The sequence below is a fragment of the Periplaneta americana genome, chromosome 4, assembly GCF_040183065.1.
Source record: "Periplaneta americana isolate PAMFEO1 chromosome 4, P.americana_PAMFEO1_priV1, whole genome shotgun sequence".
In the NCBI taxonomy this organism is placed as follows: domain Eukaryota; kingdom Metazoa; phylum Arthropoda; class Insecta; order Blattodea; family Blattidae; genus Periplaneta; species Periplaneta americana.
The window spans coordinates 120,076,175-120,089,290 of record NC_091120.1 but is presented as its reverse complement, the minus strand read 5'-3'; the positions used below and the strand labels follow the sequence as shown (position 1 = coordinate 120,089,290).

The 13,116-nt window shown below is 36.3% G+C and overlaps 1 protein-coding gene across 4 annotated transcripts in view; it reads left to right on the top strand.

Annotated features, from left to right (window-relative positions):
- Positions 1–13,116, top strand: part of LOC138698155 (alpha-tocopherol transfer protein-like) — a 171,753-nt gene that overhangs the window by 68,660 nt on the left and 89,977 nt on the right. For all 4 annotated transcript variants that reach the window (XM_069823899.1, XM_069823897.1, XM_069823898.1 and 1 more), the window contains one exon: positions 12,447–12,603. In XM_069823899.1, coding sequence (XP_069680000.1) covers positions 12,447–12,603 — 157 coding nt within the window. The remainder of the gene's footprint in view (positions 1–12,446; positions 12,604–13,116) is intronic.

The following is a 13,116-nucleotide window of genomic DNA, read 5'->3' as shown; positions in this document are numbered from 1 at the left end:
TAAATTTCATTGTCATACTTCCTTACATATATGCACTATTTCGGCTGGATGAAGCTTGAGTAAGATTTAAGTCGGGTAACGGACGACCCTGTAATTTCACTTCATTACATCAATCTTCTCCGCGAGGAAAAGTTGAGAAAAATAAAATTAATATTCTGCAATTCACACACACTTATGCTTGCACATTTGCACTGGTTAAGTTACGGTACTAAGACGTCACACCAAAGCAACACTCAGATATACTGATGGTCAACAATGTTCTAAAACTGAAAAAGAAGTATCTTTCGTATTTTACGTACTATATCAAAAGGATTCTACTCGTGCAATCATTTTGAGCTAAGGAAAATCCTAAGATTCTACTGGAGGCTGGATATATACGTAATAATAAGGCAAAAAAATATTAATTTCGTTATATTAACTCGATAAGATTCTACAACAATAAGTATGTGAAGAGAAAATAAAAATGTTGTCATTAAGTTTCAAGGCAATAGAGAATCCATTTGACGTAGTATTACAATAGCGATGTGGGAGTGGAGGAAAGACCTTCCCTTATGGCCTGGATCTGCAAGCCACTGCAGCGAAATATGGGTTTTAAACAGCGGCAGTTTCCCTCTGCTTCCCTTCATCTCTCTACCCCCTGACCATACAAGACACACTCTTTATGAGCTGCCCACTCTGCAGATCCCTGGACGACTTCGAATGCAGTGTCAATTCCAATACAGTCCACGCGCAAAAAGATTATGCGTAAGATAATAGTACATATTCCCGGCCAGATGAAATATAAAGCAACTTACCAATAAAAGCTATAACAATTCTTCTACAAATTAAAACAAATATTATTATTATTTTCCTGTCAAAGCAGGGAGTGCTGCAGCTCCGCGCTCTTACGGACGAGCGCCCCTGAGTATAACATTTTTATTGTTATACTTGTTGTAAAACTTCGCATGCGAAAAAAATCATGGCAATTTATGTCTATTTAAGGTCTTAAGTTTTCATATTTTTTACTGTCATACATTAACTCAAACTGATTATATCATATATACAACGGAAAGATCGAAAACGTGCAGCTAAACAATTTTTATAAGAAGTTAGTGATAGGACTTATATTTATAATGTATATACCTATATAAAAAGCATCAAATTTCTCCGCCAACGCGGTAAATAATTTGGCGGCCGTTACGGAGCCTTCGACTGTCAAGCACAGTCCAGCAATCACGGTGACAAAATTTGTTAGGCCTAACCTTGTTGCGAGGTTTACTTTGTAATTCAAGATGGTAAAAGGTGACATTTAGGTCTATGTACTTTAATTAGGCCTAATGCAATACAATGTTTTGTAATTCAACATCGTAGGAAGCCGATAATTTATCCATTGAAATATTAAAAAATACAAAAATAATAACCGACAGATGTAAATAATTTGTCGCTCGTTACGAACTCTTCGACTGTCCAGGACAGTCCAGCAGTCACGGTGACGAAGTTTTTACGCCTAATCTAAAACGAATTAATGTAACTTACGTAACACAATGGTTTGCGAAATTTAGGTACGTAATTTGCAATTCAACATCGTAAAAAGTTCATCACTTATCCGTATATAATTATATAGGTTACATGGCATAATACTGTGTATAGGCCTATATTATAAGGTTTTACCTCTATGTATCGTAAACAAAAACACTGATACTTCGTTTTGGTTACTTGTTTATAACAAGTCGAAAATATGGACACATTGGCAGTTCGAATACATCTATTAGAAAACAAATTAATTACTACTGTACCAGTGTTAGTCGAATTATCGAATAGAAATTGCACCGATTCAAATAGATTAGATACGAAGATCTGACAAATGCCATATTTCTTCCAAGCGTGTCTTTATTGGACGTTGCGCTTTGGCTCCACCCATGGCTGGGAATTCGCATTACATAACGAAATACGCTAACCGGACGTGACCGGCTATACTAAAACTCGGAATATACTTGGAGAACTTTAAAAAATATTTTTTTTTCAATTGTAATAATTAAACCGTACTGTAAGTAGAAAAATATTTTACAAACTTGAATTTGAAGTTACAGTGGTAAGACTGTACCTATCTGAACAGATTCCATGTCTCACAACACAATAAATCACAATTGGCTCTTTTTCACCCACATACTAAGTAAGCCTCTCTGTCTACGACTGAACAGAAGCGAGAAGTGTTAACAAGAACTCATTCTTCATACCCTTGCTGCTGATAAAACAGTAAAAGCTATTCCTCATAACATTCTCCATACTTTAAAGAATATGAATTCATATTCACTTATGCCCAGTGGCGGTTCCTCGGGGGAGGGAAGGGAGGAATGTCCTTATCACATTTTTCTTCTTTTGAAAGTAAATACCAAATTAAATATATGCCTTGAAATTCGAGGAAGATTCGACAATTTTTAAGTTCACAGCTATAAGAAAACCTCGGTTGATCGAGTTTTAAACCACGCGCACTCATGTGCGAGATTGTTTGTGTGGAGGAAAGTTAATCCAGTCCTCCTTTACTGCAGTTAACACACACAGACAACAGCGCGCTAGCGGCCAGAGAAAGAATTAGAGTTTTAAAGCAAGTAAATGAACGGATAGGGAGGAGATCCTCCTCTGAATCAGCGCATGGGCGGGAAATATAGAAACCGACTGGTCGTGCAGCAAGCTCGCTACCGCTGCCATCTAACGTTGCTGCATTCAGCCAGACTATAACATGTCATCTACGAGGAGACACAATAAAAACAGTTTTAACGCAATGCTATGAAAGCCACCATATAAACATTTTTTTTTAAATTTACAAATCAAAATATATTCATTCCACTTTATATAAGCTATATTCATGGTTTGAAACATTCGAGGATATCTGAAAGTTCAAGTTGGATTTATATAAAACAAAGAGGAAGTAGTTCTAAGTTAGTATCGCAGATCTTTTTGGCCTCCGAAATTCACTTCCATTCATTGCCTCCTAGACAGGACAACAGCCAAGTTGTCAGTTTTGTACAAATATATTTGAAATTGAAGGTACTGCAAACTACATTATTTTTAACATAAAAAAAATTAATCGGCCACCGGCAGCTTTGAACAATAATGGTAGTATGACTTTACAAAAAACTGACATTCTTCAAAAGCATGTGATACTGAACTTGTAAAATATACATGTGGAACACAGACTACGTGGGTGGGTGCAGTGTCCCCGCTTTCCTAACAGATTATTTCTCATTTCCATTTCCGTAAAACGGTTCCGGTTACGTGTTAGTAGCTGGTCTCTTCCAACACGTGTGATGCTGTAGTGTGCGTGAAAAATGATGCGAGGTTGTGAATTTCCTTGTAATTGTTAATTTGTGCAATTATTCAACAATGAATGGAAGTGAAAACATATTATATTTTGGACAATTTAGGAAACTCAGTTTACAAAAACCGATTGTTGCTATACAAAAGGGAAGGCCAACCCTAACACTACCTGGTCTTCCATGTATGCATGTAGGCTAATTTGTAGCTTGTTTCTCTTGAAAAGGTGTCATTTTGCGCTGCTAACTTCTTTCCTCCTCTTAAGAAATATGTTGGAGCCGCCACTGCTTATGCCTAACTAAACAAGTCAAAACTTAATTTTTGTCAACCTGGATTGGGAAAATTGCACACTATGCTGTAGTTCTTTTTGCTGCCGTTGTTGCGTTGCCCTCAATGTATCAAGGGAGGCGAACTACACACCACCTCATAATGATGATAGGGTAAACATTGGTAATTTCGTGATAATTTCATGAAAACTAATTTAAAATGCAAATGTGTAAATATATCGTTATTCCGATTTTTTCATCTAAAAGACGATAACTTCCTGTACAAATCTGGAGACATAAAAGATTGGATACGTTCTTGAATATATGCCAAAAACCGCTTTTACAGCTTAAGCTGAAAGGTTGGTTATTTCGTGATAACCTTGGTTATTTCGTGATAACCTTGGTAATTTCGTGATATTGCATTGATAATTTCGTGAGAGGTAGAAGAATTGTGGAAAAATTCATTAAAGTCAAATGAAATTCACATTTATTGTTACAAGACTTCAAACATAGTAATTCCGTCTAATATTCATAGCAAGAAAACATATAAATACATATCAACACATAATAAGAATGAAATCAAAGTAAAAACTGAAATTGAAAAGGGATCTTCTTTGTCCTGAAAGGGTGAACACTTTTATTACGGACTTTACTATAGCCTATATTACTAGGGTAACTCCAAAAGTAATGCATAACATTTGTTTAAAAATTATATTTTTATCCTACAGCTTTGCTATTTTCACAGAATGTAGATGCATCCTTAAGGAAAAAATATCACTTTTCCACATAATCCCCGTCCCTTTCAACTGCCTTATGTAACCTAGGAACGAGAGCCTGTAGACCAGCACGGTAAAAGTCTGGACCAACACGTCTGAGCCAATCTTTGGCACCGTGCACAAGGGAGTCATCTTATAACCTCGTTCCGCGAAGGGATCCTTCAGTTTACCAAAGAGATGGTAATCGCACGGTACCAGTTCAGGACTGTAAGGCGAATGTTTCAGTGTTGTCTATCCGAATTTTCTGATCTGTTCTGTGGTCATATGACTGACATATGGCTGTGCGTTGTCGTGCAATAGCAGAATATCCTGCTTCTCCCAATGTCGTCGAACATGACTCAGTCGAACTTGAAGTTTCTTGAGATTTGCAACATACCCGTCAGAACTAATGGTGGTTCCGTGTGGCATGATGTCCACAAGCAAGAGTCCTTCTGAATCGAAAAACACAGTAGCCATAACGTTTCCTGCCGAAGGTGTACTTTTGAATTTCTATTTCTTTGGTGAATTTGCATGATGCCACTCCATTGTCTGCCTCTGTCTCCGGTCCAAAATGGTGGAGCCATGTTCCATCTTCTGTCACAATTCTTGCAAGTAAGTCATCTAGCACTTATCATTGACACTTAGCATGATAACAATTCAACTGAACCCATTGTGTCTCCGTTTTCTTTTTTGTTATCACATCTTGTCTTCAGATTTCTAAAATTCCTATTGTAATACAATTTTTAAAATAGTATAAAACGTAACACTTAATGCTCAACAAAATTTCGCCTCAAACAGCTAAGATTTCTATCAGTAAAGCTAAGCTTATATGGCGACTACAGATGTATCTAAAATTCCAAAAACATTTCCTAAAATTTCATGAAGATACAATAAATCTTTGTACCAAATATCATATGCTTACCTTTAGTAGTAAGCCTGTAATGTAATTACAAACATCCACAAAATTTGTAGGCCTGAGAAGTCGACGCAAACTTGCTCTCTCCAAACATAAAAGCTCACTGAAGCAACTACAATAGTCACACAAAGCTTAGCTGTATGTTTCTGGAAACTGGACAACATATACAATCCCTTGGCGGAAATTTGGATCTCGTAACACCATTGGTTAGTTCACAAAAGAGCAAAGAAAAAGTATCATGAAATAACCACTGCCACGAAATTACCAATGTTTACCCTAATTAACGGAGCAATGGTGAAATGTCGGTTAGGAAAAAGGAAGTACCCGGCGTAAACCTACCACCGAGCACCGTCTTTGTCAAACTTGGACCCACCGGGATTCGAAGTCGGTTACCAACGTGGAAAGTCGACGCTCTGTCTGGCATTCGGTTAATGGTGCGCCAAACATAAGTCAATGAATTTTACAATAATTTTGTCGCCCCCTAAAGTCAAGGTTTGTGTCTTTTTTTGTCTGTGTCGTGTTATATTAAATAGATCAATATTAGATGAGCTTTAAGAATGCCAGAAATTCGATTACCACTAAAAATCCTACATTACCAACCACAGGAGAGGAGAGCCCTGGGGAGACCCTATCGTCGATATTTATTTTATTTTAGTAGGTTATTTTAGGACGCTTTATCAACATCTTAGGTTATTTAGCGTCTGAGTGAAATGAAGGTGATTATGCCGGTGAAATGAGCTCGGGGTCCAGCACCGAATTTTACCCAGCATTTGCTCATATTGGGTTGAGGGAAAACCGCGGAAAAAACCTCAGCTAGGTAACTTGTTCCGACCGTGAATCGAACCGGAGCACCTGGTTTTGCAGCCAGACTCGCTAACCGTTAATCCACAGGTGTAGACTCTATCGTCGATGGACTGACCAATTCATATAGTCGCAGAACGGGCAAAATATTGCCTACATCTGCAGAGGGCAGAAAAAAGAAAACATTAGACATTAACTTTACAAATAGCAGGATTAGGCATCTAGTGATATGGTGAGAGTGTAGAAATTCACGGATCAAACACAAGCGAAGAGCCACAAATATGTTCGTATGGAATGAAGATAATGACCTATAATTTTTACTTTAAAATTGAAAGATTTTCTCTTACATAATCTCTGGTCATTCCATGATCTCTTCCAACTTCCTTCAAAACAGAGGGTATCACACAGTTTCGAAATTTCTGCTGTCGTAAATAGAATATCAGAATTTATACAACGATGTCAGTTGCGCATATCCTAATTGGGGTAAGATGTAACTTCACTATCCCCTGTAACACTTTGAATAATGTCATTCTGCACAACAATATAGGTTATGTTTTACTTCTGGGATACTTTGAAGAAAATCGGGTTTCTGAGTTATTATCTTAACAATTTTACTTCACTTACAGTATAATTACAAACATAGCTTAACTTTTATTATGATCACTTTATTTATGATATTTATTCGTCAACTAACTTTACAATTCATAGTTATGGTGGGCCTTTACATTTCTGCTTTTCGATTCCCCGTCACTTCAGTATCTACCCACGTTATAATCCCTGTTCATTGATTATTATTTTTTATTTTTTATTATTTATTATTACTATTATTATTATTATTATTATTATTATTATTATTATTATTATTATTATTAACATTTTATCTCTTTTCTTCGCCATCATCGTGTCTAAATCTTATCGTCTGTTTTGTAATAAATTCATTTATTACGTATTTCCCGTTTAATTCATATCCTACCGTTCTAAATACACTGTTATAATTAGGGCAAGGCAATTAATGATTTTGCATCTTTTTCTTATGAAGGTTTAAACATTGCTAGCATATATGGAAATGTATGACATTAAAAACCGGGTTAAATAAAAGCAATTCGCTAGGGCATTTTTTTTGCATTTTCTTAACTTTTTTACGGATATGTCATTTTTTAGCAATTTTTAGGTCATTTTCAGCATTTTTTACACTTTTCAGGAAGGCTGTGAAATTATTTGTATTTGATTTGAGATTTTTATTATAATTCAGTATTTTCCTTGTCAATACAATTTCTTGGAATTAAGTAGATGTTTGCTAGCTTCTACCCCTATTTTTCAAGATATGTGCATAATGAACTTGCCCACTTCTAGGAATTTTATTCAAATTCTTAGAGCGTATGCTAGCTTGTACCCCTATTTTTCAAGGCATAATGAACTTGCCCACTTCTAGGAATTTACCCACACTCCCAGAGAGATTCCTTTCTCCAGGTAAACTGGCATTGTTATGCTGTTAATTGAGGTGGTCAGTTATTTCTAGTCGTCTGTGTGAACAGGTCAAGAGCAAAATGCCTAAAGTAAAGGAAAGTGCTAGTCTTAAATTAAAGGCATTTATTTCAAAATATGGAGAAAATATTTTTTCAAAGGACGGTCGTATTTTATTCTGCAAGATCTGCGATGTGAGAGTGGCTGCTGAAAAAAAGTTTACGATAGAACAACATATGTCACGGGAGAAACATAAACGTGGCCTGCAGAGACTTGAAAATAAATCCAGTGTAAACTTACAGCAAATGCTTCTGGGGGATACGTGTTCAACGTTTTCGCCATTTTGTGAGAAACTATGTGAAGCTTTTCTATCGGCTGATATTTCACTTCACAAACTGAATCATCCTAAGCTGCGAACTTTCTTAGAAGAGGAGACCGGAAAATTAATTCCAGATCCCAGAACATTGAGAAGAACATACATAGCTCGGTGCTATGACAAAACTTTGAAAAAAAAATAAGAGAAATGATTGGAGAAAGAAATGTATTCGTATCCATTGACGAGACAACAGGCTCTATGGGCCGTTATGTAACTAATGTTATTGTTGGAGTTTTAGAAGCACACAGCCCTGGAGAACAATTTCTACTACATTGTGAGCAGCTGGACAAAGTCAACTACTCAACGATCAGCTTAGTATTTGACCATGCATTGAGAATACTTTGGCCTGATGGGATTCGAAATTCCAATGTATTGCTTTTTATAACAGATGCAGCACCCTACATGATGAAAGCAGTTGCTTCTTTAAGTGCACTGTACCCAAAAATGGTACATGTGACGTGTTTAGCGCATGCATTACACCGGGTCGCGGAAGAAGTACGTGCAAATTTTCCTGAAGTGGATAAATTAATTGGATGCTTGAAGAAAGTATTCTTGAAAGCCCCCTCTCGAATTTCAGCATTCAAAACAGAAGCTCCAGAAATCCAATTGCCATTTTCACCTGTTTTGACTAGATGGGGAACATGGCTCCAAGCTTGCAGTTATTATTGTAAGAATTTCGATGTGGTGAAGAAAGTGGTTGATTCTTTTGATAATGGTTAGTCAGTGTCAATAAAAAAGGCGCAAGAACTGTTAGCTGATAAAGAAATTGCTGGTAAACTTTCTTACATATGATGAAAGAGTGATGGAACGGAGAAAAATTCTCTCCGGCGCCGGGATTTGAACCCGGGTTTTCAGCTCTACGTGCTGATGCTTTATCCACTAAGCCACGCCGGATACAACCCCGACGCCGGTTAGAATCGTCTCAGATTAAGCTCCATCTCTTGGGTTCCCTCTAGTGGCCGCCCTCTCCACTACGTCATAGATGTCTATGAACGCAGGACCGAAGTCCATACATGTGTTGAGGTGCACTCGAATGAGTGACTGGTTGGCCGGGATCCGACGGTATGGGCGCCGTCTTAAATCACAAAGTTATTTATTACGCATATCATATATATTTTGATGTACCGAAGTACATATGATATTTCCATGCAGATATTCTGCGTCATCATATGATGAAATAGTGATGCAACGGAGAAAAATTCTCTCCGGCGCCGGGATTTGAACCCGGGTTTTCAGCTCTACGTGCTGATGCTTTATCCACTAAGCCACGCCGGATATGGAAATATCATATGTACTTCGGTACATCAAAATATATATGATATGCGTAATAAATCACTTTGTGATTTAAGACGGCGCCCATACCGTCGGATCCCGGCCAACCAGTCACTCATTCGAGTGCACCTCAACACATGTATGGACTTCGGTCCTGCGTTCATAGACATCTATGACGTAGTGGAGAGGGCGGCCACTAGAGGGAACCCAACAGATGGAGCTTAATCTGAGACGATTCTAACCGGAGTCGGGGTTGTATCCGGCGTGGCTTAGTGGATAAAGTATCAGCACGTAGAGCTGAAAACCCGGGTTCAAATCCCGGCGCCGGAGAGAATTTTTCTCCGTTCCATCACTCTTTCATCATATGATGATGCAGAATATCTGCATGGAAATATCATATGTACTTCGGTACATCAAAATATATATTTCTTACATAAATACTAATTTTGGATACCTTCCTGATGTCATAACTGCACTGGAAAAATCCCAAGTGACATTAGTGGAACAGCTACAAATAGTGGATAAAGTGGTGAATGATTTGAGCCGTGCATGTGGTAAAGTGGGTGATGCCGTGTCAATGAAAATGAAAAACTGTCTAAGCAAGAATAGGAGGTACACAACATTATGTTCAATTGGCAGAGCTTTGTCTGGTGAAAATTTTTCTCTTCCTGACTGTGAGTTAAATCCAGGATATATTGCTTGCTTTCAGTTTGCTCCAATTGTTTCCGTTGAAGTAGAGGGAAGCTTTTCCATTTATAAGTCGGTACTAGCAGACAATAGACAATCATTTTTGTTTGAAAATCTCCGCCAAGTTTTGATTGTTAACTGCAATTCAAAATTGTTGTAAAAGTGCACTTGAAATGAATTTTCTGCAATACAAAGTATTGTAACATGTATTTTTTTTAAATTTTATGTAGTTCAGTAATCAAGTGAGTACTTAAAGTAATTAAAAGTATTTTCATTGGCAATGCTTTACTTTTTATTGGTCATTTTTTGTTTTTTTTTCAGGTCATTTTTTGTATTTTTTAGGTCATAAATGCATTTTTATTTTGCATTTTTTACCAATTTATAGATCATTAAATGCCTTGCCCTAGTTATAATATATTCTTCCCTATCTTCCTCTTCTATTCCCTTTAACCTAACTAGACTGTCTCCCTTGCTTTATCCTTTTTCCTATTACATATTGCATATTCCTTTCATTTATTATTATTATTATTATTATTATTATTATTATTATTATTATTATATTTTCTCTCTATATTTTCAAATTCATCCCTATTCTTATTTCTTCTTTCTTAGAAATTTCCCCTAATTATTTTGTATGCATTTTCATTTTCTCTGTTTTACAACATTTACATCCTTTATTATTCCCCTACTATTCTCTTCTATATTTATTTACATACTTATCCCTTTCTTTTCGTTTCTACTTTCTACTTATTGCTTCTTTCCGTATGCTTGTGCCTATAATACTACTACACTTTAACTATTCCTGCTGCTTCTCCCAACTCTATGGAGTTCATATTAGTTTCAATTCAAATAATTTCGCTATTGATTTCTCTCCTTTTCATCTCTCATTTGATTCTGATATTCATTCATTATAATTTATTGTTTCTACATCATTCTGTCTTAGGCCTACTATACTCATTACACTTTCTTCTTGCACTTGACACTTTCTTCTCTATTCTTTTTCTCTCACTTCGTCACCTCTGTTTTTCTTCCATTCACTTTTTAGCACTCTTCTTCCTCGCTAATTCCACCTCGCTTACTATTAATTATTTTACTGATCACACATTAACAACTCATCACTACTTACACTCCTTAATGTGAGCCCTTCTGAAATTGTTATCCTCCTTTCTATCTCTCCAAAGCTCCTAATCACTTCGTTTATTTACATATTCCCTTTCCCATCCCCTTATCTAGATTTCTTAATAACTTACCTTCTCCGCACTTTCATTCCTTTCACACACAAACATACAGTAGGGTATTTATCAAAATTTTCATTGTCATCAATTCATTCCTTACTGCACAGTTCATTTCTACCATACTTCTGTCTTTACTCTCCTGTCCCATATTACTGTTTTTCTACCTCACCATTTCTTCTGTTCTTTCACAACCCTTTTCTGCACTTTCCTTTTCTCTTCCCTTTGCCGAGTCTTGTTCTTCTCCTCCACTTCCTATCATATCACTATTCATTCGTATTTCTGTGCTTCTCACGTTATGCTTACGTGTGCTACTAACCTCTGACACCGTCCGCAGTTTCATTATTCTCGCGTCATTATTTTTCGTTTCAAGTCTTCCTTCAAGTTCCACATTTTGTCTTGACTTCGCCAGCTGACTAGATTCTGCTGATGTTTTTGCTCTCTCCCATCGACATCCTGTATTCCCCTTATTTCCTACGTTATCCTTAGATCTCGGCTGGATTACTTCTTTCACCCTTTACCTTTCCTCGTTGCGTGAACACTTTATTAGAAAGAAAATAAAGTATAAATATTTTATTATCCTGATGAAGTATGTGTCGCGGATTTTTTGGCTTTTTTACCTCGCAGTATGCACGATGTGAGGTTTGTATGACCCGGGAGGAAAAGGAATTAATTACATTTAAAAGTAACTTAATCCGTATATCCTAAAATTCTTAAGAGAAAGAACAGAGTGAAAGAGAAATTTCGTTTAAACACGTGGAAATTTTTCTGCCAGCATTTCACGCATTTTGGTTACCAAACGTATGTCATTGTGCATTTATTGTGTTGTTGCACACATCAACAGAAAAATTTCCACGTACCTAATGGTGTAGTGAATTTCTATTCAAGATTATGTTGTTGTGTTTCAATGATGCAAAGTCTACGATAAACATAGAACGATTTGACACAAATCTAAATACTGTCTGACTAATTTTGTAAAAGTACGGAAGGAAATTATGTTACATTTATTTTGTTTAAATGTTTAATCTACTACCAAACAATAGTATGCAGTATAAATGGTTCTTCTATTTTATATTTATTTACATGTAATACAAATATTATTAATAGTAATAAAATATAACATTATAGGATTTGAATAATTTCAAGGAAAAATTGTTTCGGGGCCGGGTATCGATCCCAGGGCCCTTCGCTTAGCGCGCGAACGCTCTACCGACTAAGCTACCCCAGGAACTATACACGACACCGTCACAATTTTTCCTTTTATATCCACACAACTCACATGAGCTGACAAGACGCCAGAACTCAACTGTGAGTGCACACAAATACTGTGTGACTTTAAATTGTAGGATTTGCAGATCTAATTAATATTCAATATTGTTATAGAAGAGGACCTAACGTTATTCCTTCATAGTTGTTATTATGATGTGGCGAAAACAAAGGATTGTATTGAGAAATATTACAACATCAGAACCACCACTCCAGAATTGTTTACAAAACGAGATATGGAGCTGCCAGAAAACCAAAAAATGCTCTCTGTTCTGTAAGTATTATAAACTCATTTTGTCTTAAATACGTTGCTAAGTACTGCAATTCTGTGGTGTTTATACGGATTAATTTCTCAACTTGCATGAAATTCTTATTAATTCATTAAAAATATGTTGCATATTTCAATACAATATTACGTAGGCCAATTTCATTCACTATAAATTAGCCTCTTTCTTTCTTTTTTTTTTCATGAGTAAATAGTCAAAAATATAATTTTAGGTCTTTAAACCATATTTCATGAAATTTTGGGAAGAAGCGTGTATTGAAAATATTTTATACATCTTGATTACACAACTTCTAACACTATATCACTTAGGAATAAAATATGGATATGTTACTTTCACGTGTTAATTTGAACTAGGTTTAAATATACCTTAGTTGACTAGTTTCGACTTGGGAGTCATCTTCATAACCGCATGGTCCTTGTGTCTTGCGTTGTCTTCGCCGCCGGTGGGGATGCGTTTCTGTAGTATGGAGTCGAATAATATGTGTTCTGAAATTCAGTTGT